This window comes from Gobius niger (genome assembly GCF_951799975.1).
Source record: "Gobius niger genome assembly, chromosome: 19".
NCBI classification, from domain to species: domain Eukaryota; kingdom Metazoa; phylum Chordata; class Actinopteri; order Gobiiformes; family Gobiidae; genus Gobius; species Gobius niger.
The window spans coordinates 24209830-24236277 of record NC_136870.1 but is presented as its reverse complement, the minus strand read 5'-3'; the positions used below and the strand labels follow the sequence as shown (position 1 = coordinate 24236277).

Here is a 26448-nt window from a genome sequence, read left to right as displayed (position 1 = left end):
CCAGCAGGCCATTGTATTGCAAGAAAGTCGCGCAGAAAATGTATTTTTTTGATAGTCAAGTCCAAAAGCAACTCCAGTGTCTTCGAGCCTACAGTGGAACTGTTACCGCGCTAGTTTGGCAAATACCAACTTGATGGGGGTTTATTCCAAACTGTAACAAAATAAAATGGTCACAAATAAAGGAAAATAAAATAATACACATAACTCAATGAATAATTTGGCTATATACCCAGTTAGAGGTAACCAAGCAATAGAATTTAATCAATAAAAAATATATGTTGTATGTAGGAGCCTCCCAGTGGTATCATCCGGAATCAACCATGTTTACCCTAAAGGGTGTGCGTAATTGAATAAGACACAATTAAACTCAGATTTGGCTGGCAAGTTATTTTAAATCAATTCAAAGGAGATTTACATATTATACTGACTGTTTTATGAACGCAAACATTAATCGATTGGATGTAGGCGGAAAAATTCAGATGTGCACCCCCTTCGTCTTCCGTGTTGTTACCCTACTCCATTTGAATTTGCTGTGTCACAGTCACAGGCGATCTTGGGCACTGTCGAAAGAAAAACTGTACGAGAACACTTCAGCAAGAAAGAGAGGTAAGCAATTTGGAAAATTTGATACATAAGCGTGTGTAGCCTAATCTTTGTTTTAAATTCAAGCGGAGAGAACAATGAATGTAATTTAATTTGGGCGGGGGGGCGGCTAATGGAGCATGCTAACAGATGCTAGCGTTAGCTTAGCAGCCGTCGCACATGGTTCAGAGAACATTTAGTAAATTAGCTATAACGTTAATATTGGTAGGATTTCTAGCTATGATATTGATGAGGGAAAAGTTAGCCTTTGCAAGTCTTGTATTAACTTGTCTTTGACCAATTTCCTGGCTACTTGAATTCCCTCACAAGTTCTGGGTTTAAATTTATATTTTGATATTGATTAATTTGAGTGATTAAAGTTGGCTAAACAGTTTTTTTCAGGAATCAGGTCAGTTGTTTATATATTTTGTAAGCATATTTTGTTTTGTAGGTAACTGAGCAATGGAGAAACTGGATGAAGTAACCGTATCCATCCTTAAAGGTTAGATTATATAATATATGTGTGTATATATATTGTATCGCCACTTGTTTAATTCAACTGGCCTTTGTCTTTATTAGCTGCAAGCATTGACGAGCAAATGCTTTTAACATTGAACCGTGATGATCTGAGGGACCTGTTTCCCGGGCCTGAGCACTTTATCAGAAGAAAACATGTGTGGTCAATAATTCATCCTGAGGTATTGTATACAAATATGTAGTTAAATTAATCTCTAGAAGGTGTGCTTTTATTTTTGCAGTACTTGACATTATTCTTTTCTCGTTCTAAACCAGGAAGACCATCCCGTACCACAGAAACCTGCAACAACTTCACCCAGAGTAGTTGCAACAGCCAGCCCTCGAACTGCTGATGCGTATAAAAGCCCGCTGAAAACCTTGCAGCTACCCAATCCTCCGGAATATGTTGTCTACACAGACAGTGAGTTGGAGCAATGCCGAAAGACCTACTCTGAATTGGCCCTTGCTGGCAGGGAACATGAATGTGTCATGTCAAAAGAACTGAGATGCAGGCTGGTGAGAAATACAATCACAAGTATGGTGTCCCTTCTGAGAGCAAGCAAAGGCCAAATGGAGCGATACCCCTCAAAGACCGAAATCACTGCAATGGCAAAAAGAATTGTGGAATATTATCCTATGCTGCAGGATCAGGATACTAGCGTGAAACATGTAAGTTCTTTTATTCGTGTGTCCTCCATAGATCATTTTGTTTTGTTCAGTAAGCATGAAATATATGTATTTGTCACCAGGAGAGCATTAATGCCAAGCTGCAAAAAAGGCTGCAAAATATAAAAACTCCATTAAAAAAGCAAGGACCAACACCTGACAGGGGACGGCCAAAGAGAAGGCTCACTGACCTCTCTCCAAGTGATAAAGAAGCTGATGATGAAGATGCTGATTGCAGTTCTTCCAGTGGTGCATCTACTCTGCTGTTATCACCCGCCAGCAATTCGGATGATGCCTCCACTTCATGTAAGTGCATACATGTAATTTTGTAAAATGGTTGTCAACACAGTTGTTTACGGCTATGGTTTGTGGATAAGTCTATTTCTGTAACTATTAAAACTGAAGTGCTTTTGTACTTCTCTCCATCTTAGCTGACAAGGATAGTCTGCTAATACAAGCAAGACATTACAAAACTCTACAAGACATGTGCAAGAAGCCAAAACCGAACCAAGATGATGTGTCCCAGCTTTTAGACCTGGAGTTTGAAGCCAGAAGAGCCTTCATTGACTCTGACTCCATGAAGGAGGAGAACAGAGCTTCACTCATCTTGGATGCATATCCTTGCTTCAAAGAATTGCATCATGTAAGTTATTGGGGGAGTTCAAATATAGTGGTGTAGTTCTTAGCTTTCAAATGAGGCGTTACACTGGCCTCTAGGCTAAGTCTTTAGATTTGGGTAAAGCTAAACTGGAGAAAATGTGCTCCATTAAAATGGGGGTTTAGAGGTTACATTTCAAATGTGTTGCGTGTGGTATTTTAAGTTATTATTATTATGATATATTTTTTAAAACCTCCTGTGTTTAGGCGTTGGGTGAGCTACGCAGAATTTTGGAGCCAGAAAACAACAAGTTCATAAGTCAGATAAAACTAAGATGGGAGGAATTCTGCTCCAGGGTAGAATTCTATGGCGTGTCAAAGAAGGCAATGAAGCCGCCGATGACCATGGACAAAAGTAAGTATTAAAATTTGAATACCAAGTACTTCATCCTTTGAAATGTAGGTTTATGACGGTTTGTTTTTGCTATGTCCAGCTGAAGCCCACCTTGCATTGATGAAGGCTCTTCCAACACTCTTTCCCTCACCTGCCCATCCACCAAAAAAGATGGGGACTCCATGTCAAGCGTTTCTACATGTCCTGAAGGTAAGTTTTGCATAATTTGCGTTATAAAGATGGACTACAGACTCACTACAACAAAATTAGGGAGGGGCTATGCAAAAACAAGTTTTTATATAGCATGTTACAACCTTGCTCTCTGATTTTAAAAATAAACACAGAACAAGATAATGATTTTGAGGTTATAACCAAATACCAGCAAGAAGCGTAACATGTCTAAATGTGTGCCATATTATTTGTGTCTTGCAGCCTACAGAAGATCCAGATGCTATCCTCCAGAAACGAAGCTTGCCATGTCCTGTAGTGGTGTTCGATGGCAGCAAGTGTGTCATTGCAGTTGGTAATCTGCCAATTACAACATTTGACAAAGAAAAACTTGGTGAGGCTATGATTTATGTGATGGCATACTTCTACGCGCTCCATCTGACTTATCCCAAATGCGTGGCAACCCTGCTGTCTGTCATTCAGACAGAAGTTCTCCAGGATGCCATTCATGAGCGTGACACTACATCATCTTACAGAAAAGCCCTGGCAGAATTCCATGCATTTATTGGAAAGTAGATTTCAGATTAGATTATTGGGGGGGCACTTAAAGGAATAGGCCACCGTTTTTACATACTGACATATGTTCTTACCTTAGCTTTGACGAGTTCTTTAGGACCTGTCTGATCTTCACCCGTGCCTTCAGTCACGTAAACACAGCGCAGACGGCGTTAGCATTTAGCCTCTCCCTCTCTCCTCTATAGCTCCAAAACAGGTCAAGATAGAAGCTACCAAGCTCTTCCACGTTTTCATATTTAAATATGGTTACGTGAAGTGTTCCACTACAAAGTATAATTACACAAAATTAAACAATGTGGATTTTCTAAGCGGATAAAAGGGGGGACTATAATGTAGTGGTAGTAATACCAGGAGTAGTTTGAAATCCGCGCAGTAAAGTGAAGATTACTGCGCAGTAAAGTAAAGTGAAGATTACTGCGTGGATTTCGAACTACTCCTGGTATTATTACGCCTTACAATATAGTTCCCCTTTTATCCGCTTATAAAATCCACATTGTTTAATTTTGTGTAATTATACTTTGTAGTGGAACACCTCACGTAACCATATTTATATAGGGAAAACGTGGAAGAGCTTGGTAGCTTCTATCTTGACCTGTTTTGGAGCTATAGAGGAGAGAGGGAGAGGCTAAATGCTAACGCCGTCTGCGCTGTGTTTACGTGACTGAAGGCACGGGTGAAGATCAGACAGGTCCTAAAGAACTCGTCAAAGCTAAGGTAAGAACATATCTCGGTATGTAAAAACGGTGGCCTATTCCTTTAACTGGTGGCACTGTTGTTTTAAAGAGAGTTGCACATATGACCAGAGATCCGTTTTTTTTTTTAATACCAGTCAGCCCATTTTATTTCAGGTTTCAAAAAACATTGAGATTAGTTACATTCATTGTGTCTATAACACTCAAGGTTCAGTTTGTCAGACACGAGGATTAAAGATGTTGCAATCTTTGATTGTTGATTGTACCATTCAAGTGTACAAATAAACATTGAGAAAGATTATGCTCTGCTTCAGTCTATTTTCATTTGCCCTGTACAAGAAATATAATCTTAAAGTACTAGTTTTAGGATTAATTAGCTAAATTTAAGGAATAAATAAATCTTTAAAATGATTAAATGTACTACTTTTTAGATTATTTGCCTTGATTTGTTCCTTATAATAAGTGTTTTAAGCTTATTTTAAGATTCAATTGTCCTGATTTGTTGCCTAGAATAAGTGTTTAAGGCTTATTTTAAGATTTAATTGTCTTCATTTGTTGCCTAGAATAAGTGTTTAGGGCTTATTTTAAGATTTAATTGTCTTCATTTGTTGCTTAGAATAAGTGTAAAATACTTATTTTTAGCTTTATTTAGATCTAGATATTATTCTTATTTCAAGAAATCTTAGTAAGAAAAATTCACTTACTGCACTGGCAGATAATTTCACTTGTTTCTAGTAAATTTTCACTAAAAACAAGTGTATTTATCTAGTATTAAGGAAGTGGGATTTTGCAGTGCTCTACCAATGTATTCCTATAGCTCCAAACCGGGATGAAGTTGGAAGCGACCCTGCTCTTCCACGGGCACACAAAAAGACCAGACAGGTATATATTAACTTGTTCAGCTCAGGTAAGAACATATCACAGTCTGGAAAAACGGTGGCCTGTTCCTTTAAGGCTAGTTGAGTCAGCAGCAGAACAAAGAACAGCTAGCTGAGTCATACTGTAAACAACTTGAACTTTTAGTCCCCTCCAGTTTGGGTAAGAGTGTCTTCTATGACCTGAAGAGCTATGAAGAAGCTTCTGTGACTAGAAGCGAAACATCCTCTACTTTACCAAACCCAGTCCAGTCAATGATTTAACCTTTTTCTACAATGGATACTCCCTGGATGAATGAGAGCCTTCACAAACATACTATTACAAGGCTCAGACAAAGAACATGATGATTCATATATTATATTTGTCTACTTAAAGGGACTATACGGAGTTTTAAAATGTTAAGATTAAGTATTTTCCTCTCCCTACATGTTTCAATAATGTCCCATATTCACCATAACTGCTTAATATAGAAGGTGCAGTTACACGTATGACCTGAGGTGGCAGTAGTGAGTATAAAATGACCAACTTGCATCTAGGGCATTTAATAAAGATACAAAGACACGGAGAGCAAAGTGGTTCAACAGCCCATAAATGCTTAAAAAACAGACAAACGTGTGATCATGTTTAGTTAATCATGGTAGTTAGTGCATTACAAAAAGGCCTACAATTATCAGTGTAATACGGGTTGTGCAATAAGAGTCAGCATAACATGGGTTGGGCAATAGGGGTCAGTGTAATGCGGGTCAGGGCAATAAAGAATGGTGCAATATGGGTCAGCGCAATACAGAATGGTGCAATATGGGTCAGTGCAATATCAGGTCTGTCAGGGCATGTGCAATATTAGGGTTTGTGCAATACAGTCGATGCATTTCCATTACTCTTTTCTATATTCTCCTCTGTTGTCCACTCTTGTTGTTATCGTTTGTTTTAACATGATGTGATCCCTGTTCTCATCCCTGTCTCTCTGTACATAATCTGTATGTCGTGTCTCTGTATGTTTTTACTGACTCGTGTGTAACACCAACCTGCCAGGGGGTCTGCAGATGGAAATTAGCCTACGGTTATAATCTGGCATATTTACATTTGTAAAAAATGTTCATTAATATGCATTGTCCCTCCTTTTCAAATAAAAAAATTAAACAATGCTAACCAAGAAACTACGTTAGCTTCACGCTACATATGCTAATGTTAGCAGCAAGTGCCGATTTCTGCTTTTACTGAACAATTTGCTGTGAAAAAACATTTACCTGGACCCGATTTAGACTTGACTTTATTGGTGTGGGATAAATATGTTTACAGTCCGCCAGAAAACGGCTAAAAAGAGTGAAAAATTGTGATTCTCATGAGAGGTTTTCTTCCCCCTCGGCTAGGCCACGCCCCCTTGCATGACTCGGTCTAAATACCATCAATTTCTTTTCCGATAGGTCCGATCTACTAATGCTTTGGCACATCTCGGCCTCATAAACATGAAGCCTATTATAATCATCCTCTCTTGCATTAAGTTCTTCACGGCTAATTAATTATATAATGCAACGTCCTTAGAAAGAGTCCTTTCTCTCATCGTCCTCTTTTAGAGCCACATCTAGCACAACCTGAAGCCTTTTTTTTTTTTTTTTTATCGCCGTTATTAGGCCGGACAGGTGATCGCGGGAATGGCTAACGTCGCTAATGTTATTCCGCACCACACCGCGGCAAATCATTAATCCATGATAATTACCAGGATAGGAAGCAAATAAAGACAAACTAATGGCTGGGATCATCGTGAATTTTCTCACATTGGCCTACTTTTATATGCGGGAAGCTTCTGGAGGCCGGGATCGGGCGGGAAATGCCTTTTTAAGTGTATATTGCCTGCCCTTGACGACGGATCATTAAAGCGAATTAGACTGTTAACGTCCTAAACAGCCTCCATCTCGGGATCGATCGGCGCGGGCCCCGGTTTAGAGGGCCCTCCGGAGCCCTCAGGTCATTATGAGGGGCATCATGGAGACGCTATTCGTTATATGCAGATAGACCAATAATTATTGACATCTGGCGCTGGCGGAGGTTATAAAAGGCCCTGGGTTTGGACACCTTGAGATGGATTCACAATGATGCTTTTGATAGAATCTTGCAGGTGAATGGGGGGAAAAAATATTTAGAGATATCAATTTGAAGCTGAACATTACTGACATATGAGACAATTGTAAGTCATGCAAGTTTTCGTCTAGAAATAAGCACATAGGAAAGTCAACATGAAAACTAAAAATCTCCACATCAACCAATGCGTGAAAAATCAATACTTTCACCTGATGTGTCTCGCCTTAAAGGAATAGGCCACCGTTTTTACATACTGTGATATGCTCTTACCTCACTTTAGTCGAGTTAATAGATCCCCGTCTGGTCTTTGTCCGTGCGCTCTGCCAGGCAAACGGAGCACATACGCAGCCTCTCCCACATGTCACATAGCTCCAAAAAAGCTCACGATAGAAGCTACCAAGCTCTTCCACGTGTTCCCTATTTAAGTAAAGTTACGTGAAGTGTTTTCATGCGAAGTATATTTACACAGAAATGTAACGTGTCGATTTTATAAGCAAATAAAAAGGGGGACTATATTGTGAGGCGTAATGATACGAGGAGTAAAACGTCCGCGCAGTAACTCCTAAAGACTTCCCCCGTTCACTTCCGTCAATAACCTTTAGGAGTTACTGCGCGGACGTTTTACTCCTCGTATCATTACGCCTCACAATATAGTCCCCCTTTTTATTTGCTTATAAAATCGACACGTTACATTTCTTTCTAAATATACTTCGCATGAAAACACTTCACGTAACTTTATTTAAATAGGGAACACGTGGAAGAGCTTGGTAACTTCTATCGTGAGCTTTTTTGGAGCTATGTGACATGTGGGAGAGGCTGCGTATGTGCTCTGTTTGCGTGACAGAGCGCACGGACAAAGACCAGACGGGGATATATTAACACGACTAAAGTGAGGTAAGAACATATCTTAGTATGTAAAAACGGTGGCCTATTCCTTTAAAGGGACTATACAGAGTTTAAAAATGTCAAAATTAAGTATTTTCCTCCCCCTACATGTTCCAACGAGTCCTAATGTGTAACAACTGCCTCTAAAATCCTGCACTGTCACTCAAAAAGGTGTTAATTCGGGTCCGAAGTGCCGTCATGCACGAGCTTAATATAGACGGTGCAGTTACATGTATGACCTGAGGTGGCAGTAGTGAGTATAAAATGGCTAACTCGCATCTAGACCCTTTAAAACACCCATTACTAAGGGGAGGGGTATCACACAAAACCATTAACATGCTACAGTGTTGTCCAACCATTAAAAACATACATATTTTGGCCCACTCGCGCATCTTTGAGTGTTTGACTATTTGATAATAATGTCAAACACGTCTTTATCACTGTCCTACACTTTGTTGGTTTGAAAATGCATTATACAGATGAAACAAAAAACAGGCACAGAATGGTGGACAGTTAATGGGCTAAAAGTACAATCTACTGACAATGTTATATACATCTTAAAATGATCTGGTAATTCTCATGGGAGGCAGTTAGCTTTCTTTCCTCACTGAAAGGCCCCGCACCTTTTTGTGTGGAGTTTGCATGTCCTCTTTAAGTCCGTCGGATGCTACCTTTCCCTGTATGACAAACATGTCAAGGTAAAAACATTTATGTCGGATTTAAAACGACAGAAATACAAAAAGTGATCTTGAGATGACTTTAATCCAATATCTAAAATGACATTTACTTTGTATTACCGTTTGTTACCACGCTTCCACATGTTCACACCTAGATCTAGATCAGTTTTAACTCGATCCGCACAAACAAAAACAGCTGTTGACCCTCTTAGATTTAAGGATCAAACACATCTGCTGCTTTCTGTCTCCACCTCAAAGTCAAACATGATTCAAATGCAAAGGCTTCTTATCTGATTCCTCTTATCTGTCAGGAAGAACACCTGAGCAAGGGCCCAATCATGTTACATTCAAAACAAAATGGTATCGGTTGAAAATTTACCGTAATTCCTCATTTCTTGTATCTTGTGTATCTTCATTTTACCCTCGGAGCGGGGGAAGTTGAACCACCAGATTTAAAGCAGAACTAAGTAACTTGTTTACCTGAATAAATCCTTTCCGTAGTCCCTCTGGGGGTAAGTGTTAATGGGATGTTTGGAGGGTCTTTCATCTCCCCCTGGTGTCTCTGGCCAAAAAAAACACAATTGCAACTTCGCTGCCACCGGGTACGAGTCACCAATACACACTAATGGAATCGAAAAGCTATCTGCGGGCTAGCGCCACTTTAACAGTATTTCCAGCCAAGTTTTAGTGAAAAAAATGATATTCATTGTGTAATTGGATGTACAATATCCCTCTGTCACTTTGTCTTTTCTGTCAGCGTAGTATTTACTCTCAGAGAATTATTGAGTAAAAAAAAATTTCTTGCTACGACACCTGCACTCGGGGCATGAGTTACTTAGTACTGCTTTAAAGGTACAATTGACACTAAATATCATTAAGTGTAACTTTTTACATCTTAGTGTTTCCCATTAGCAATTTTATGCAAAAAAAACCCAAAATGATAATATATATATATAGTATCTGCAGATAATGCAATTGTGTTGCGATCAAATGTATAATCTTGCATATAAACAAAAATGTAATGGGTGGATCAACTTAATCCCACCGACAGTAATAATGTGGGAAATGCTGTCTTTAAAAAGAATAATCCTGGCAGAACATCCCATTACGTCATATAATCATGCATTGGTTTTATATAGCGCTTTTCTGGACGCTCAAAGACGCTTTACATTGCACTATTCGTTCACTCCATACTCGATGGTGGTAAGCTACTATTGTAGCCACAGCTGCCCAAAGGTAGACTGATGGAAGCGAGGCAACCAGTCTGCGCCATCGGCCCCTCCGACCACCACCACTCACTCACTACATTCGTCAGGCTTCCTGGTGTTCCCAAACGGTCTCCCATCCAAGTCCTGCCAGGCCGTTCCCTGCTTTGCTTCCAAGGTCTGACGGGAGGGGGCAGAGCAAAGGCGCTGTGGCCACATAAAGCACAACGCTGGCATTTGCAGAAAACGGTTCTTTACTTTGGGCTTGAGTGTTGAGGTTCGGCCCTTTGTGATTTGGCGATGAAGAAAATCGTCCCTCCACGACACAGACTTGCCTATCCCTGCTGTAAGGCCATATCACCTCTGTAGAACAGCCATGATCCCATAATAAATAAATAGGTTAATCGCTAATGCTGCAACTGCTAAAACACCATTAATGTTAGGAAAGACATGTCGCCTTTGGAGCAGAGTCAGACTCTGGTAGAATCGAGTCAAACAGCTGATGGGAGCTCACCTAGAACCTCTTGGTATTGTTTATTCAAGGGTTTCCATCGAAAAACCATCAGGCAACAAACGATCGGTGAGTTTTAAATACATCCACATTGCGATGCTTTTCTCCATTTAAAATATTCACTACTTTTAGTTCTTTCATGGGTGAAACAATCCTCAATCTCCTCTTGACTCCAGAAACCGGGAAATAATGATCAGGGAAAATATTTGGATGTTTTCTGTTTGGAAATTTGCTTCCAAAACTGCATCTCTCCCATTGACTTGAATTGGCCTCAGCTCCACCTGAAATTATGACATGATCTAGAAAGTTATGAACCAATTGTCCGGAAGAAAAGGAACATTATAGGTCAATTTCTCAATGAAAGGATCTTTGAAGGGAGCGATGCTGTGAATGCTTCAATTTGGAAGAGACCAAGGAGACGATCCACAAATCAAACTCCGGATCTCCTTGCTGTGAGGCCCGAGCGTTTACTCCTCTGCCACTTTAACTGATTTCCTTTTCCTTTACCTCCCCACTCGCTTCAGCCCTGTCTTGTTGATTCACTCTCTCTGCCAACTTAGCTGCACTGATTGTCTTCAGCTCGAAGGGGGGAAAATCCATGAGGCCGCTCCTGCCCCCGCTGGGCCTTTATTGACACATCAGCGCGGACATCGGCCCGGAGATTGCCCTCATTTGTTTCCCCTGTCACCTTAAAGCCACTTTTCAAAAAACATTGACAGCCTCCTGGACTCGCTAACCAAACCGCCCGGGCCGTTTTATCGGCTTCCTCTTCCGAAAGTTCGGGGAGACGCGGAGGGAAATATTAATCAAGTTGTCGGAGAGTGTCTCTGCGTGATGAATTATCGGGGGAGAGGACAGTGTAGCGGGCCCCCGAGGCATTTATCTACATAAGGATCCGGAGAGAGAGCAGGAAGGAGAGGCTGATGGAGAGGAGAGGGTCAATTAGATATGTGCAAAGCAAGTAAAGTGGAGAGAGAGGGACTGGTGCCAAGACGTGGGCAATGGAAGAACATTAGGTCTGCATAATGAGCTGGAATTTGGCAGTTTTGGTAAGGTCATGTTTTAGACTTCACAGTGTTGCCTTCTTATATGAGAATATTTTGGACTCACTCAAGGTAAGATTACAGGGAATTACAGGGTGTACAATATGTTACTGCTAAATATAGAGCCACACCTCTTTCATACATAAGATTAATGTATTAGTGCAGGGGTAAGCAAGTTTGCGTCGTGGAGGCTGATTTTCATCTTCGCCAAAACACCAGGGGCCGAACCTCACCATTGTAGCCGAAAGTAAAGAAATTTTTTCTGCAAATACCAATGTTTAACATCAGTGGCATGGCTTCAGGACCCAACATTAAGCCCACACAAGTTTTTGTTGAACAAGACTGAAATTATGATCAAAACAACCCAATGACAAACTCTGTTAGTGTTCCCGTGCAGTTTCAGATGGAAAATATTGAGAATCGCGACCCACTGAAAGTGGTTCCGCAAACCCACATTTGGGTCTAGAATCCCCGTTTTATATTATATAAAATGGCCAAGTGGAACGTTCTGCCAGGACATTTCTAAAATACTGACACTATTTCTCACATTTTTTTTTATTGAAAACAAATAAAATAGTTGTTGATGGTAGCTCTTTATATTTATCTCACCGGCTTAGAGACTAAATGGAGACTATTTGGAGACTCGAGTTGCTGCTGGTCACAGAGATAATAAAAATAATAATAATGCATTGGTTTTATATAGCGCTTTTCTGGACACTCAAAGACTCTTTACATTGCCGTATTCATTCATTCATTCACTCCATACTTGGTGGTGGTAAGCTACAATTGTAGCCACACTTGCCCTGGGGTAGACTGACGGAAGCGAGGCAACAAGTCTGCGCCATCGGACCCTCCGACCATCACTCACTCACTCACTAAATCCGCCCAGGCTTCCTGGTGTTCCCAAACGGTCTCCCATCCAAGTACAGACCAGGTACTTGGATGGGAGCTTAGCTTCCCAGGTCTGACGGGATCAGGCAGAGCAAAGGCCACAAACCGCCTTGAGATGTCTCCGAAATGTCCCCTGGAGATACGGCGAGTCTCCAGGTTGTCTCAGTGAAAACGAAAAGTTTCGCTTCCAGCGGAGTGTCTCTAAGAGGTCTCTGTGGTCTCAAGCAGCTATATGGCAACGTCACAAACACTGTTTGTAGTCCTTAACCTGGGAGACGTTTCTGTGATGTCCCTGCAATGTCTCCGAGATCTGTCAGAGACTTGAGAAAGACTCAGAGCAGTCGCTGCTGAAATCGAACCTGTTCGTTTTCACCGATGCATTGAGGAAGTGTCCAGAAGATGGTTATAGAATGTTGTGGAGTGGAGGGAGCTGCGCAGGAGCTGACCAGGGCAGTACACCACGCTCTGAAACAGGGACAAACCCTGGAGGCACCGTTTCAGAGGAGCGTTCTCAAGTTTCTCAAACCTCCAAAAACATGACCCTCAGGTTGGCCCACAATGGCGGCTCAGGACTAACCCAACACCTGGATGCAATTACGTTGTACAATTGTACAATGACACATGTCTCTTATTTACTTACAAATGCTAATATGTGCATCTGTCCACATATTAGATACACCCAATGGTTGATTTCACACATGTCTGTTTCTACAATGTACTGAAGCATGAAAGAAGTATTATTCCACTACAGTAGTCCGGGGCTGTAACATCTGAACTGCCAATAGATGTTTTTGAAACTTGTTCCGCCCAAATTGCAGCCATCTTCTTGTAGCAAATACCTCGATCACTGTGTAAAACATCTCCCTCGCTCTCACACTGCCTCATTGTCGGAGAGAAATGATCCGCGCCGCTCCCTGAAGCTGGTGTTGTTGTGGTACTTACCAACAGAATTACTGCCTCATCTGCCCAGCCCTGAGCCCGTCGTTAAGTATGCCGCTCATAAAGTCAAATGTTTTCCAATAAATATCACGGCAACAAGGACGGAGCGTTCGGATAGACCCAACAACGGAGCATATGTCTAGGTACGATTGAGTCCTCGGGCTCAAATCTGTTGCACGCCTTTTGGACTGGGAAGATGGATTGCTATTGGTCGATTTCGGCGAGGAAAGACTCACCGAACACATGAACAAAGGAGGAGTATCTTGTAGAATCAACTTTATTTCAGATTTTAAGCTTGTTGTAATGTTGTTCCTTCATAACACAATATTCATGCACGTTTGAGTAATGCTTATTTGTTCATTTCACAATGTTCATTTGCTCAAGTACATTAAGGAAATATGATTCTGTGATTGGATCGATATAAAACTGTTTGAGACTTGATTGGCTTTTTGCAACGTGAAGGCGCAGCGACTCTACTCCGAGCTTCTCCCGGGTAACAGAGCTCCTCACCCGATCATGAAGGGTGCGCCCATCCACCCTGCGAAGGAAATTAATTTCACAACCAGACGACAGGAGCACATTGCTCCCATGCTTTCCTCTCTCCACTGGCTTCCTGTGACTTTTAGAATCCAGTTTCAAATTTTACTATTTGTTTTTAAATCTCTTCATGATCCGGCACCGTCGTATTTAACTCATTGACTGCCAGCCATTTTCAAATCAGAGAGCTCCCCACAGCCAGAGGTTTTTCAGGATTTTTACTGTTCTTTCAAGACCCACAGAAAATTTAGGTCTAGGTCTATGTCAACACGAAACCCACCAAAAGAAAGATTAGACTCTCTTCTTTCATCTAAAACAAAACGTTTGTTTGTATCTCTTTCCATTCTTTAGTAATCGTCCATAGAAAATAGGTGAAATCACCCAAAATGCTGATTTATGACCAAAAAGCTGAGAAAACGAAAGAGCAATGCTGCCACCTAGTTGCTCAATAAAAGAACTTGTAGTTCTTTTATTGAGTCACTAGGTGGCAGCATTAGGCAGCACAACTAAGATTTTAACACCAGACATGCTCAAGGCTTTCCTGCAGCTGTTCCCATTGAAAAACCTAATTGACGTCTATAGATGTCATTGGCAGTCAATGTGTTAAAAGACTTGCTGAATTTGCACACTCCGGGCAGAGCATTGAGGTCTTCTGACCAGTTGCTTTTAGACTGCCCACGGTCCAAACGAAAAACCAGTGCAGATCGAGCCTTTGTTGTTGCTGGCACCAAACTCTGAAACTCTCTGCATCTGGAAATCAGACTGGTTTCCTCTGTTGTTGCTGAAAACGTGTCTCTTTGCACTGAATATGGGAAGCACTTTGGGGCAGTACTCTGTTTTTAAAATGCGGTCTGTAAATAAACCTTGACGACACGTTTTTATCAGTCCCTTTGTAATTTTAGATGATTTAAATTAAAAAAAGGTGCCTTTTATCGATCGTCTTAGATATTGTGAGTTATCTGGCTGCCGTTATTGAAATTGTATATTATAAAGAGCCAGTCTTTTGAACGGCTCTTTGAAATGAACAGATACCAAAGACTCGGCTCCCAGTTTGAACAGATACAAAAATATTTAGTTGTATTGCCTTTAGCTTTGATTACAGCACATTCTCTGTGACATTGCTTCAGTAAGCTTCCGCACTGTCGAAGAAAATCCAACGTTGCGCTCATTTTTCCCCAAGATCTTGTATTGTATTGATGAAGGTAGAGCGTGACCAATCTGCAAAGCCTTCTCCAGCACATCCCAAAGCGTGAGCCCGCCGAATCCTCATCACGTTTGAAAATCGCCGAACACGACTCAACATCTGGCCCATTTCGAATGCTCTTGTTAACACGTTATATACGCACTATTACGGGACGTCTATTGGCTCCCGTCGCAACAAACAGACAGCTCTTTTACAAGCGCCTGGTCGCGTAACGAGGTCCGTAAAGTGACAAATAGGTGATTTGACTTGATTTTGGGGCCTAAATGGGGCCGGGTCCATTGCCGTGTTTATGGCGGGGAGCGGAGGATGCGGTTTATGTGGCTGTAAGAGGAGTCCTGGCACTTCAAAACGGAGCCGCCGCCGTGAATGGTATTGTTGTTTTGAGGCAGTAAAGTTGATGTCCAAGTACTTTTAGAGACCGGGAAGTTTTGAATGCATCCTATTGTGGTGGGAAATTGGGAATAGTCTTTGGCAAAAGCTGAATTCAACCCAAACTCACTCTTAACAATGCTTATTTTATGGCACTTGGTTGCTTTAGACTTTTTAAGGAAATAACTGCACTCCCTTGTCTTTCACATGTGTATTAATTCACAAATATTGACAAGTTTGGTATCCACGTGTAGCACAAAAGACAACTGTAATGATGCTGTAAATCAAATATGGTGATGTCCTTTCTGGGAGACAACAGCGGCTAATCTGTAACCCTTCTCGTCGCTCCTACAGGCTCCAAACTATACAGTCTTGTACTTAACAATATTTTTAAAGGGTTATTTAGAGGGATTTTTTATACTGTAATATTCAGAGGCCTGTTTTATTGAGCAAAAAACAAGGGGAGCTTTTTGGTGCCAGGAATTGCCACTGGAGACGATTCAAAGATTACTCAAAGATGCGCAAGTGGATCAAACCATCATGTTTCTGATGAGAGAACAACATTGTAACATGGTCAAACGCTCTAAAAAGTAGATTTTTCTTTCTTTATTTAAGGAGTTTAAAACATCATGCTGAGGTGCCAGAAATAATGTTTTTAGTTTTTAGCCTTTAAAGCAGAACTAAGTAACTCACACACTGCAGGTGTTGTAGCATGTCATGGTTTTTTACTCCTTAATTGTCCGTGAGAGTAAATACTACGCTGACAGAAAAGACAAAGGGACAGAGGGATATTGTTCATCCAATTACACAATGGAGTTCATTTCTTTCACTCAAACTTGGCTGTAAATACTATTTAAGTGGCGCTATCCCGCAGTTAGCTTTGCCCGCTAGCCTGTTAGCTTCTTCTTCGTGATTCTATTTTATTGTGTATTGGTGACTCCAACCCGGTGGTTTTCTGGCCAGAGACACCAGGGGGAGATCGAAAGACCCCCCAATCATCCCATTAACTTGTATTACCCCCAGAGGGATCTATGGAACAGATTTATTAAGGCAAACAAGTTACTTAGTCCTGCTTTAATTATGCATGACTTTCCAGACTTGACAAGATTTTTGTGACGATATACTAACTAAATAAAACCATCAAGTAAAGCTTTATACGAAGGGGTGCGCATTAAGTATTAACCTCTTAACCTCCGCCTTCACCGAACACATGTTCTCCAGTTCAGCATTACCCAAATCTTGACAGGAGTTCACAGCCTATAGGCCTCATTTGAAAGCTAAGATCTACAAACTGATCTAAGACCTATTATGGCGGCACAGTAGTACAGCGGTTAGCGCTTGTGCTTCACAGAAGGTCCGGGTTCGATTCCCACCAGGGACAGGGCCCTTCTGTGTGGAGTTTGCATCCCCGTGTCTGCGTAGGTTTCCCCTACCACTAAAAACATGTACAATACGTGAATCCTCAAGCCAGGTGTTTCTGACCACCAGCCTGGCTGCACATCATGGAGATGGGTCCCTGAGCGCCAGCCCATGCAGGATTTTTCCTCATGGTGTTGCTGCATTGTTGTCACTTTTTTGTCGTATTTTTGAGGCTTTTTCCATGCTTTTTTTGTCACGTTTTCATCCTAGTTCTCAAGAAGCTTTTAGATTTAGGTAAAGCCGAACTGGAGAAAATGCGCTCGGTTCAGGTGGGGGTTTGAATAAGATATTAATAAGCATTAATAATTTGCTTATAAAGTAATAATCAGCTGCTTATTATACTTTTATCTGTTAACATGCTAGTACTGATATTTACGCTTTGAAAAACGTGTGGATTAAATGTTGCGCCATGACTAATAAAAAGAGGTTGTGACTGTCTGACAAATCATTTTAGTGCATTTATCTTTGACTTTCGTGTGAGAAGCTTTCACTCACCTGCTCCACTATGGGGCTGACTCTTGTGTTCTGAGTTCTGGGTAAAAATGGACTCTTCTAAATTCCCTCCAAACTATTTGTTGACACCAAAGCGGCCGTTCGACCTCAGGCCCTGGGCGCTCACAAAGCCCCCGGTCCGCGCTGGGCCTTTAGTGTTTATGGCTCGCGCTGATATCACTGCTCAGAGCTGCGTTTTAGCACCTCGGCGCTAACGCAGGCGACACAGGCCATAACTGTGACGACACTCTTCAGACCGCTCTGGAGTCGGGCAAGGACGTCCCGGAAAGCAAAAGTGTGGGGTACATTTCTTACTGCAAATTAGTAATCCTTTCGAGCCTGGTGCCTTAATGAAGGTCAATTGTTTTATGAGGTGGTGCTCGTCACAAAAAGGTGTTAATTCGGGTCCGAAGTGCCGTCATGCACAAGCTTAATATAGAACCTGCAGTTACATGAATGACCTGAGGTGGCAGTAGTGAGTATAAAATGTCTAACTTGCCCCTATAAGAAATAACTGATCCAACATCAGATCACTTTAAGTGAGATTTTTTATACTGATGTAACCTAAAAGCTTGTAAATATCCTATAACCAAGGATATTTCGTGTAGAAAAGTCCATATTACGGATCAATTGATAATTGATCTGTAATATTTATTGATCTTGAAATGGGGAAAAGAGTCAATTCAATGATTCACTCACAGAAAGACACTTTTAATGAAGTCTCTTGGTATCGGTAAATATTGGATATCGGCATTGGTAGCAAAACAGCTGGATCCGTTTATCTCTACTGATAACACAACAATTTCTTTCCCCCTGCAACATTACACCCCTCATTTTGCTAATACTGTTTGCATTACTAGACACAGACGCCACCCACTTTTGATCCAGGATGTCCGTACAATCCCTTGTTCTCTCAAAATGGGTCTTGTCTTCCATCCCCATCGTAATACGCATGTTTTACTCATATTTACACTCACTCTCATCTTCATAAGCAAACAACAATTTCCGTACACTTTGTTCCTGCGTAATGGGCCTTAAACGTGCTCCTTATTTCTACAAACCTACTCAAGCAGCTTAGGCTCGAAAGCGGATAAAAATTAAAATCATCGGACGCCTCCCTCCCCCCCCCTCCCTCTTGCGTGTTTTCAGGCTCGTTTCCAGTGACCCGTGAGTGGTTAAAATGCAGATGGCGCGTCGCAGAAATGCCTAACATTTATTTATCCTCGCTGTTTTGGTCTAGCCGCGTCTTGTTGGTGTCATTAGCCGTTCGTCGCCATTATCTTTGCTATCAGGCGCGCACAGCAAGCCTCCGACAGGGCTATAAATACTGCGGCGGACCACATAGGGCTCGCACATCATCTCCAGACTCGCACTTAATGATAGAAGAAGAAAAAAAATGTAATGTCTTTTTGTTTTCCCCGTGTTTTTTTCTTTTTTTTTTTGCTTTTCCCTTCCTCGACAAGAGCGCGGAAGAGACGAGTCGATGGTTTGGAGAAGTTGCAAATAAATTTAGCCCAAGTGGACGTAAAGAAGAGCAGTTGTCCGAGTCACAAATCCAGTCTTATTTGCAGACAGAACATAGTAGTCATTAAAGTCATGTCTTTACAGGGTTGTTTTGAAACTCAGACCTAAGACCTTCTAGTTTCTTCAAAATAAATGTCAGATCTGTGTGAGTGAAACACAGCTTACATCACCCTTCACAGATTTTTAATTTCGAAATGGTTCATTCTCTCTTCCTTGTTGTGGAGCAGGGGGTGGGGAGTGAGGGGTGGGAGCATAGGGAGGGAAGGGAGGGAGTTCAGCTTCCTGATAGCCTGGTGTATGAAACTGTTCCTCAGTCGACTGGAACTGGCCCGTGGATTCCGCAGTCTCCTCCTTTAAGGCATTACCTTGAAGAGACAATGGGCCCGAGCGCATGTGATGTTTCCACTCCAGACTTAGCGCATTTAAGGGGGAAGTTCTAGGGTGGAGACGCTTTATCCTCCAGCCTGATCGACTCCGTGCTCAGGAGAGGGGTTGTGGGGGAGTGGGGGGTGAACATGTGCATTTGTTTTGTTTCGCGTCCTTGCCAAGCGGGCTGATCCGCGCCACAGCGGATGCTGTAGCTCTTTCTCTCTCTCGAGACATGAGAGAGAGAGAGTAGTAGAGACACTTACTTTTCTTGACCAGTGATGTAATGTCTATGGTCCCGGAGAGCCTCTCTGTGATGTGCACACCCAGGAGCTTAGTGCTGGTCACCCTCTCCACAGCAGCACCGTCCCTAACCCCATGATCGGGGAGCACGGCATTAGATAATATGTTAAACTCCTTTCGTTTTAAGTGAACCATAATACAAAACCGTCAAACAGAGAGAACAAGTGTAGCCGAGCTAAATAAGTTCATATTCTACCAGAAAATGGCTAAAAACTAGCCTGGCTAACACCAGACTAAAATCACAAGTGATATTTAGTCTGGGGACCACCAATTCATTTCCTCGTAGGAGAGGTGTGGTTTAAGATCATCCATAGCGGTTTATTGGGCGCTATGAATGTCTATCATGCGTCTGCACGAGGCCACAGCCAATCGTATCATCGTATGAGATGACGTATGACGTACCTGCTGTAAACTTTCGAGCTAAACTATTTAGAACAAGGTCTAAAGCTTGATTGAAAAATAGCGTTGCGTCTGTTGCTGTCATGTTGGATCCGTAAATAAACGTTTTATGTTTTATCCGTAAATAAACTACAAGCTTCCGTATATCGAATAGTGCGTCATCATCTTGCCGTTCCTCCTCGTTCTGTGATTGGTTCCCAAATCCATGCGGAAATTTCAGCCATGGTCCCCAGGCTGCTGTGCAGTTCCAAATGATTCGAGCGCACACAGCAGTCTGGTGTTAACCAGGTTAGCTAAAAACAGTGAAAAATCGTGTTTCCCAAAAGATTCAATTTCCCCCCTCCGCGAGGCTCCGCCCCTTTCTATGATGCGATGCCGCCTGTATCGAATGTTAAAATTGCAAATGACAGTCACGATATCTGTCACAAAAATTGCAATTCGTTTTTTTGTCACAATCGTGCAGCCTTACACCTATTACAGTTAATTAGAGACGTTAAGAGAAGTCTCGGGTGACCTGAAGGTGAAACATTTATTCTTTATACACAAAATGCTAATCTGTTTCCTGAACTATAGAGTCATCAAAACAGTTCCACAAATCCCGACTAAATAGTGCACATGCTGATCTTTCCGATGACATTTTCTCTACAGAACACAATAAGCCACTTAAAGCACTTTCCTGCACCCTTATCCCCCAATCCATATTCTTTGTTATAAGCCGTGCAGAATGATAGATGTGTGTCTTAAAGCCGCCCCGTTCTCTCCGGCAGGTCACTGTCTCCTATATGGGGGCCCCTCCGAATCCATTAGGGCTGGATGCAAACGCGACGCTTCATCTGAATTCATTACAAAGGGATCTATATCGTCTGCTCAGGCCAAGGACGCCATTTGTATCTCAATGCAAATATCTATCATTAAACGGTGACACTTCATTTTTCCCGCCGCAAAGAAAGAAAAATGTCCCGCGCAGGAGTGTTTTGTTCCCGGACCGAATCGCCCCTCCAAACCCCCCGAAATCGAGCGTTTTGTCATAATTCCACATCCGCGTTTTATCATTTGCATGTTTTTAAATCACAGGTAAACAATATGATAAATGGCCGGAGTCGCGCAGTGCGTTTATTTGCACTGGTGAAACAATAGGAAGAGCAAACATCGGCCCGGTATAGAGACAAGGGAGAGGATATCGTGTGACGAGTTGGCAATTTAGGAGAACATGCAGGGAAATAGGCTGCCATTGCTTTTAATAGAAAATTCTCCTTCTCAGGTTTGTTACAGCACGGATCCAGCTAAGGCGAGACGCTGGAGGGGAATAGGGGAAGGAAAGAGATTGAAACTTTTGCCGTAGGTTACTGAAATAAATATTGCAAGTTCTTTACCGACATATTTGTTTGTATTGTAAAAAAAAAATCTGTAAAAATTCAAATTTTGCCTTGTTTTTAGGTTCAGGTTCTCCCGTCCTTAGCCTTGGCTTTCTCCCAGAGAGGAAATGACCATATGTGGATTACAGCGTCATCTCAGTCACTTTCTGCAGTACATCTATATACAAACTATGGCAGTATTAGTGACTGAATATGCGTGGGAAAGCGGCCATGGCGACACGATGTAGTAACTTCCTGGAAATCTCCGAGCAACATAACTCATATAATGTTTTACTCTTAAAGGAACAGGCCAACGTTTTTACATACTGAGATATGTTCTTACCTGAGCTTAGACGAGTTGATGTGTACCTGTCTGATATTTGTGCGTGCCCTCAGTCACGCAAAAAGACCAAAAAGATGTTCCTATACATGCTTTTCAGTCATGTGACTTTTGTTGTTATCGCGGCCATTTTGAATACCGAAGTAGAATTATGCAGTACTACAACATGTAACAATATCTCTACTCTGGATGAAAATGAAAGACAACTGATCGACAGTGGCATTTTTATGTAATCATTGCTCAAGAAGAAAACAGCTAAAACACAGCCCCAGAGGCAAACGTTTATGTGAAGAAGCCAGTGAGTCAGTGTTTAAGATGTTAGCATGCTACCGGTTAGCATTTAGCTTTCATCACCCCTCCCGGAGAAAGTCCTGACCCACAAACATCTAGCCTTGGATACAACATGTGACAGAGGTCAGAGCTGAGCTGTTACTGTAGTATTTCCACAGTGTCATAGACATGAGCCACACATGTGTTGCCATTTTCAGTTGGTTGACAGTTGCTAACCAGTAGCATGCTAACGTCTTGAGTAGCTTCAAACACAGACTCAGACTGAGACACTGTTAACATGACAAACTATAAAAATCACAGAGAAAGGTTTTCTGTTTCCTTTTAGTATTATTTTAGTCTGAGGAGTGAAGCAGATCTTTTGTAAATCCTTGTTACCTGTGTACTGCATGTACTTCGGTGTTCAAAATGGCCGACAGAACTATGCGTGATGTCATTGGAAAACCAGACAGGTATGCATCAACTCGTCTAAGCTTATAGGCAAGACCATATCTCAGTATGGAAAAATGGTGGCCTGCTCTCGCAAAACACACTCTCATTCATCCCGGCCTATTGTACATGTTTTTAGTTGTAGGGGAAACCAGAGTACCTGGATAAAACCTACACAGATACGGGGAGAACATGCTAACTCCACACAGAAAGGTCTCTGTCCAGGTGGGATCGAACCCGGGACCTTCTATCTGTGAAGCACAAACTAAACTCTTTATCTTATTATGAGCACAAATATGCAAATGAGTTTGGCCTTTAAGCGTTTATCAGTGTTAATTTTGACAACATATTTTATTTTAGTTTTAGTCTTTTGACTAAAATGTAATTTAACTTTAGTAAAAAGATTTAGTAAAAAAAAAAAGTTTCAATTTTAGTCTAGTTTTAGTCAACTAAAATTGCATGTCAATTTAGTCGACTAAATTTAAGACTAATTTAGTCGACTTTGCATTTATAATATTCATTTTAATCATATTTAATCTTGTTCCTCTACTTCATGGAGCTGCTCCACATGAACAAAGCTCAGAGCTGATCCTTTGGCAGTGAATTTAAATGATATGAGGCTCTTTCAGATTGTCAATAGAAGTTTGGATGATTTTAGTCTCTCCTTTTCATTTTTAATTAGTCTTATTTTAGTCGACTAAAATATCTGGACATTTTAGTCATAGTTTTAGTCTCATGAGAAACTTATAATTTAGTTTTAGTCCAATTTTAGTCGTCAAAAATATCACTTTGACTAAAATTAAGACTAAATATTTTAGTCGACGAAATTAACACTGGCGTTTATGAGAGGCAAAAATCTCATCTGGACCTGCTTTTTGCACCACTTTCTCTATTTTTCATACATACAGATGCTTGAATCAGGCCCTAAGTATTACATTTCTACCTTTTATAGAGACATTAATCATCCTACACCATCTGTATGGAACTCCTGCTCAAAACTGAACTACATAGTGCCCTTATTGCTTGGTAATGGGAGAGCGCTTGTATATAATCTGCTGATAAGTGACAAATCGCCTTCACTCATCTCTCTGTCAGTCTGTTATCAATCAGCTAATTGTCTCCACACTACATTTACTGCAGCCGCCGTGTACCGTCCGACAGAGTAATACGGCGAAAAACTTCCCCCTTAAAGACTTCATCATTCTCTCCATTCAGCACTTTTGGTAAGAACAACTCATCATTGTGTTACTTTGGGGGCTTTGTCGCAGCGGGTGGAAACTGCTGAGTGCACTTTAGGACCTGTCTGTCAAAGTTTAGCCGGGAAATGGCCAGGGTATAGTCGTACAACAGTTCTGTGCGGGGAACATCAGGTACTGCGGGGTGTTACGTGTTATGTCAGAGCAGAACAGGAGTCTAGTGTTTGGGCACAACCTGTTTATACCGTGCTGTGATGGGAAAATGGGAACAGTAGTAGTAGATATATCAGGATTTTTGACATAGGGCCCCATTTCCTGGTGCAGTCCTTATGTTTGAAGAGTTTAGTAGCGCTAGGCTAGTGCTAGGCTAGTGCATGTCTATGGTAACTAGTAGCCTGCATTAAAAACAGTCTGACCCAAGCACAGTGCACCTGAGGCAAATCACTTATAACACCAGACTAACCAAATAAATGTCTGTGTTGACTGAATAATGTTTGCATTGATAAGAACTTCATATTTGAGCAGCTTCCTGGTTGTAGCTACGCAGCGGCGGAGTGATCTGCTCGGTTACTGGATCTACAGTAGTTTGTTTACCTGCGGCCACATTACTACACGTGGAATTCACAAAGGAGCTTTCTACAAATCAGATACGGCAACGTTTGGAGGACGAGCCCATGATTTTGAAGAGGTTTTTAAGGGTACTAGTTACCATAGACATGCACTAGCCTAGCACTAGCCTAGCACCACTAAACTCTTCAAATATAAGGACTGCATGAATTAAATATATACATATATATCTCCAGAAATCAACAACACTCTGGATAACTAAGAAATGAGGCCCTATGTCAAAAATCCTGAATATCCCTTTAATTTGATACATTTTTCTCCAGTTTTACCTAAAAGCTTCTTGACTGCCGTGCCTGTAGGCCAGTGTAATGGCTGTTTTCGTTGATTTTTTAGTCATATTTTTACCATTTTTTTGCGAAAATTTTGTCATACTTTTACCACATTTCTGTCACTTTTTTGCGACATTTTTGTCATATTTTTGCCACATTTTTGTCATATTTTTGTCACTTTTTTGCCACATTTTTGTCATATTTTTATCACTTTTTGGTCACTTTATTGCCATATTTTTACCACATTTTTGTCACTTTTTGTCACATTTTTGTCACGTTTTCATTTTTTTTTTATAGCCTTTTGCACCATTTGGTGTTTTGTGTGTAATGTAACTGTGATCAAGCCACACAAATGTGACCAAATCATGACAGAAAAGCAAGAAAACGTGACCAAAAAGAATAAAAACATCACAAACATAACAAGAAAGTTTTGTCGATCCTAGCTTACTCCAGTCGAGAAGCTTTTAGATTTGTGTAAAGCCCAAAGTGGGGGTTAAGAGGTTAAATAAAAAGTAGTAGTAATACTGCAATATTATCACTATTCCACTGTTCAAGACTGTGATCGAAAATGTCTTCCTTATATTTCACAGCCCTGAACATGGACTGAGTCTTCCTTGAGAGAAACGCCTCACACTCCTGGAAAAGCCGTAAAGGTTGACATTGGTCGCTCTGATAAAAATTCTGCTGAGCTCAGACTCGGAGGCAGTTTATCGCAGAACAGTGGGACGCCGTTTACATCTTTAATTAGCACTTTTCTGCATCCGAGGACGCAGGAGGAACACCAAAGAGGACGATCTTTACACTTCTGTCCATGAAAACCGCACAGACGGAACTTGGTACTGTCTCTCTCTCAGATGTCTTCTTCTGCTGATTATTTACTGATTTTGTAATAAGTCCTCCCAGTAGCAATTATGTAACGGTAATAAAGATGCACTTTACCTTTTGTCTATGGCCCACTATGGTGACCAGATGACAGTGCCTAAAAGTCCAGAGGGGGAGGGGGAAGTGTTGGGGTGCACCGGGGCATGTCGATCACAGAAAGGTACACATGTTTCAAACAAGTGCTTCATCTGCTGATCACTTACTTAATGTGGCGTGGGAATGAATGTGAGGTTATTAGAGACAGAGAGAAGAGTTTCTCCCTGCGCTGATCTTGTCTCTGTATTCAAAGTTTACAGTTTTCCTAATGTCCACGTTCAAATAAATCAGTTAACTCATTGACTGCCAATGACATCTATAGACGTCAATTCGGTTTTTCAATGGGAACAGCTGCAGGAAAGCCTGGTGTTAAAATCTTAGTTGTGGTGCCTAATGCTGCCACCTAGTGACTCAATAAAACAACTACAAGTTATTTTATTGAGTCACTAGGTGGCAGCATTGCTCTTTCGTTTTCTCAGCATTTTGGGTGATTTCACCTATTTTCTATGGACGATCACTAAAGAATGGAAACAAACAAACTTTTTTTTAGATGAAGGAAGAGAGTCTAATCTTTCTTTTGGTGGGTTGACATAGACCTAGCCCTAAATTTTCTGTGGGTCTTGAAAAAACAGTCAAAATCCTGAAAAACCCCTGGCAGTGGGGAACTCTCTGATTTGAAAATGGCTGGCAGTCAATGAGTTAAAGGAGAGACACGTGGTACCCAACGCTCTCCCACACACAGTGGATTTAAAAGCATAATTTCACCCTGGGCCTGCCATCTGATAAGTTTCTTGCTAAATATTTCTTCTCAAATCAAAACATGTTTGTACTTATTTTGAGGTCTGAATCATTAAACTTGCAGGAAAAAGTACCATACGAGAGAGAGATTATCGACTGCAGAAAAATGTCCTTATGTTTGTGGTTTGTCTCATGTTTTAAAATTGCAAAAGATTTTCAATCCTCTAATAAGGCTCAGGCTCAAGAGTACAGTTACTTCAAAATACATTTAGAAAACTCCTAAGTGATAAAACTACATAATAACCACCTCCTTAGTGTCGCTCTCTCTCTCTGTCTCGCTCCGGACTCAAACTCCTCACTTCACACCTCCATCTAAGT

The 26448-nt window shown here is 41.3% G+C and overlaps 1 protein-coding gene across 1 annotated transcript in view; it reads left to right on the top strand.

Annotated features, from left to right (window-relative positions):
• Positions 1 to 308: 308 nt before the first annotated feature.
• Positions 309 to 26448, top strand: part of LOC306978370 (uncharacterized protein) — a gene marked incomplete at its 3' end in the record, with an annotated part of 39449 nt that continues 13309 nt past the window's right edge. Inside the window, exons 1-9 of the mRNA XM_079576893.1 lie at positions 309 to 606; positions 1034 to 1084; positions 1162 to 1280; positions 1375 to 1767; positions 1848 to 2070; positions 2196 to 2407; positions 2629 to 2776; positions 2856 to 2965; positions 3188 to 3274. Of these exons, the coding sequence (XP_079433019.1) occupies positions 1045 to 1084; positions 1162 to 1280; positions 1375 to 1767; positions 1848 to 2070; positions 2196 to 2407; positions 2629 to 2776; positions 2856 to 2965; positions 3188 to 3274 (1332 nt within the window). The 5' untranslated portion in view covers positions 309 to 606; positions 1034 to 1044. The remainder of the gene's footprint in view (positions 607 to 1033; positions 1085 to 1161; positions 1281 to 1374; positions 1768 to 1847; positions 2071 to 2195; positions 2408 to 2628; positions 2777 to 2855; positions 2966 to 3187; positions 3275 to 26448) is intronic.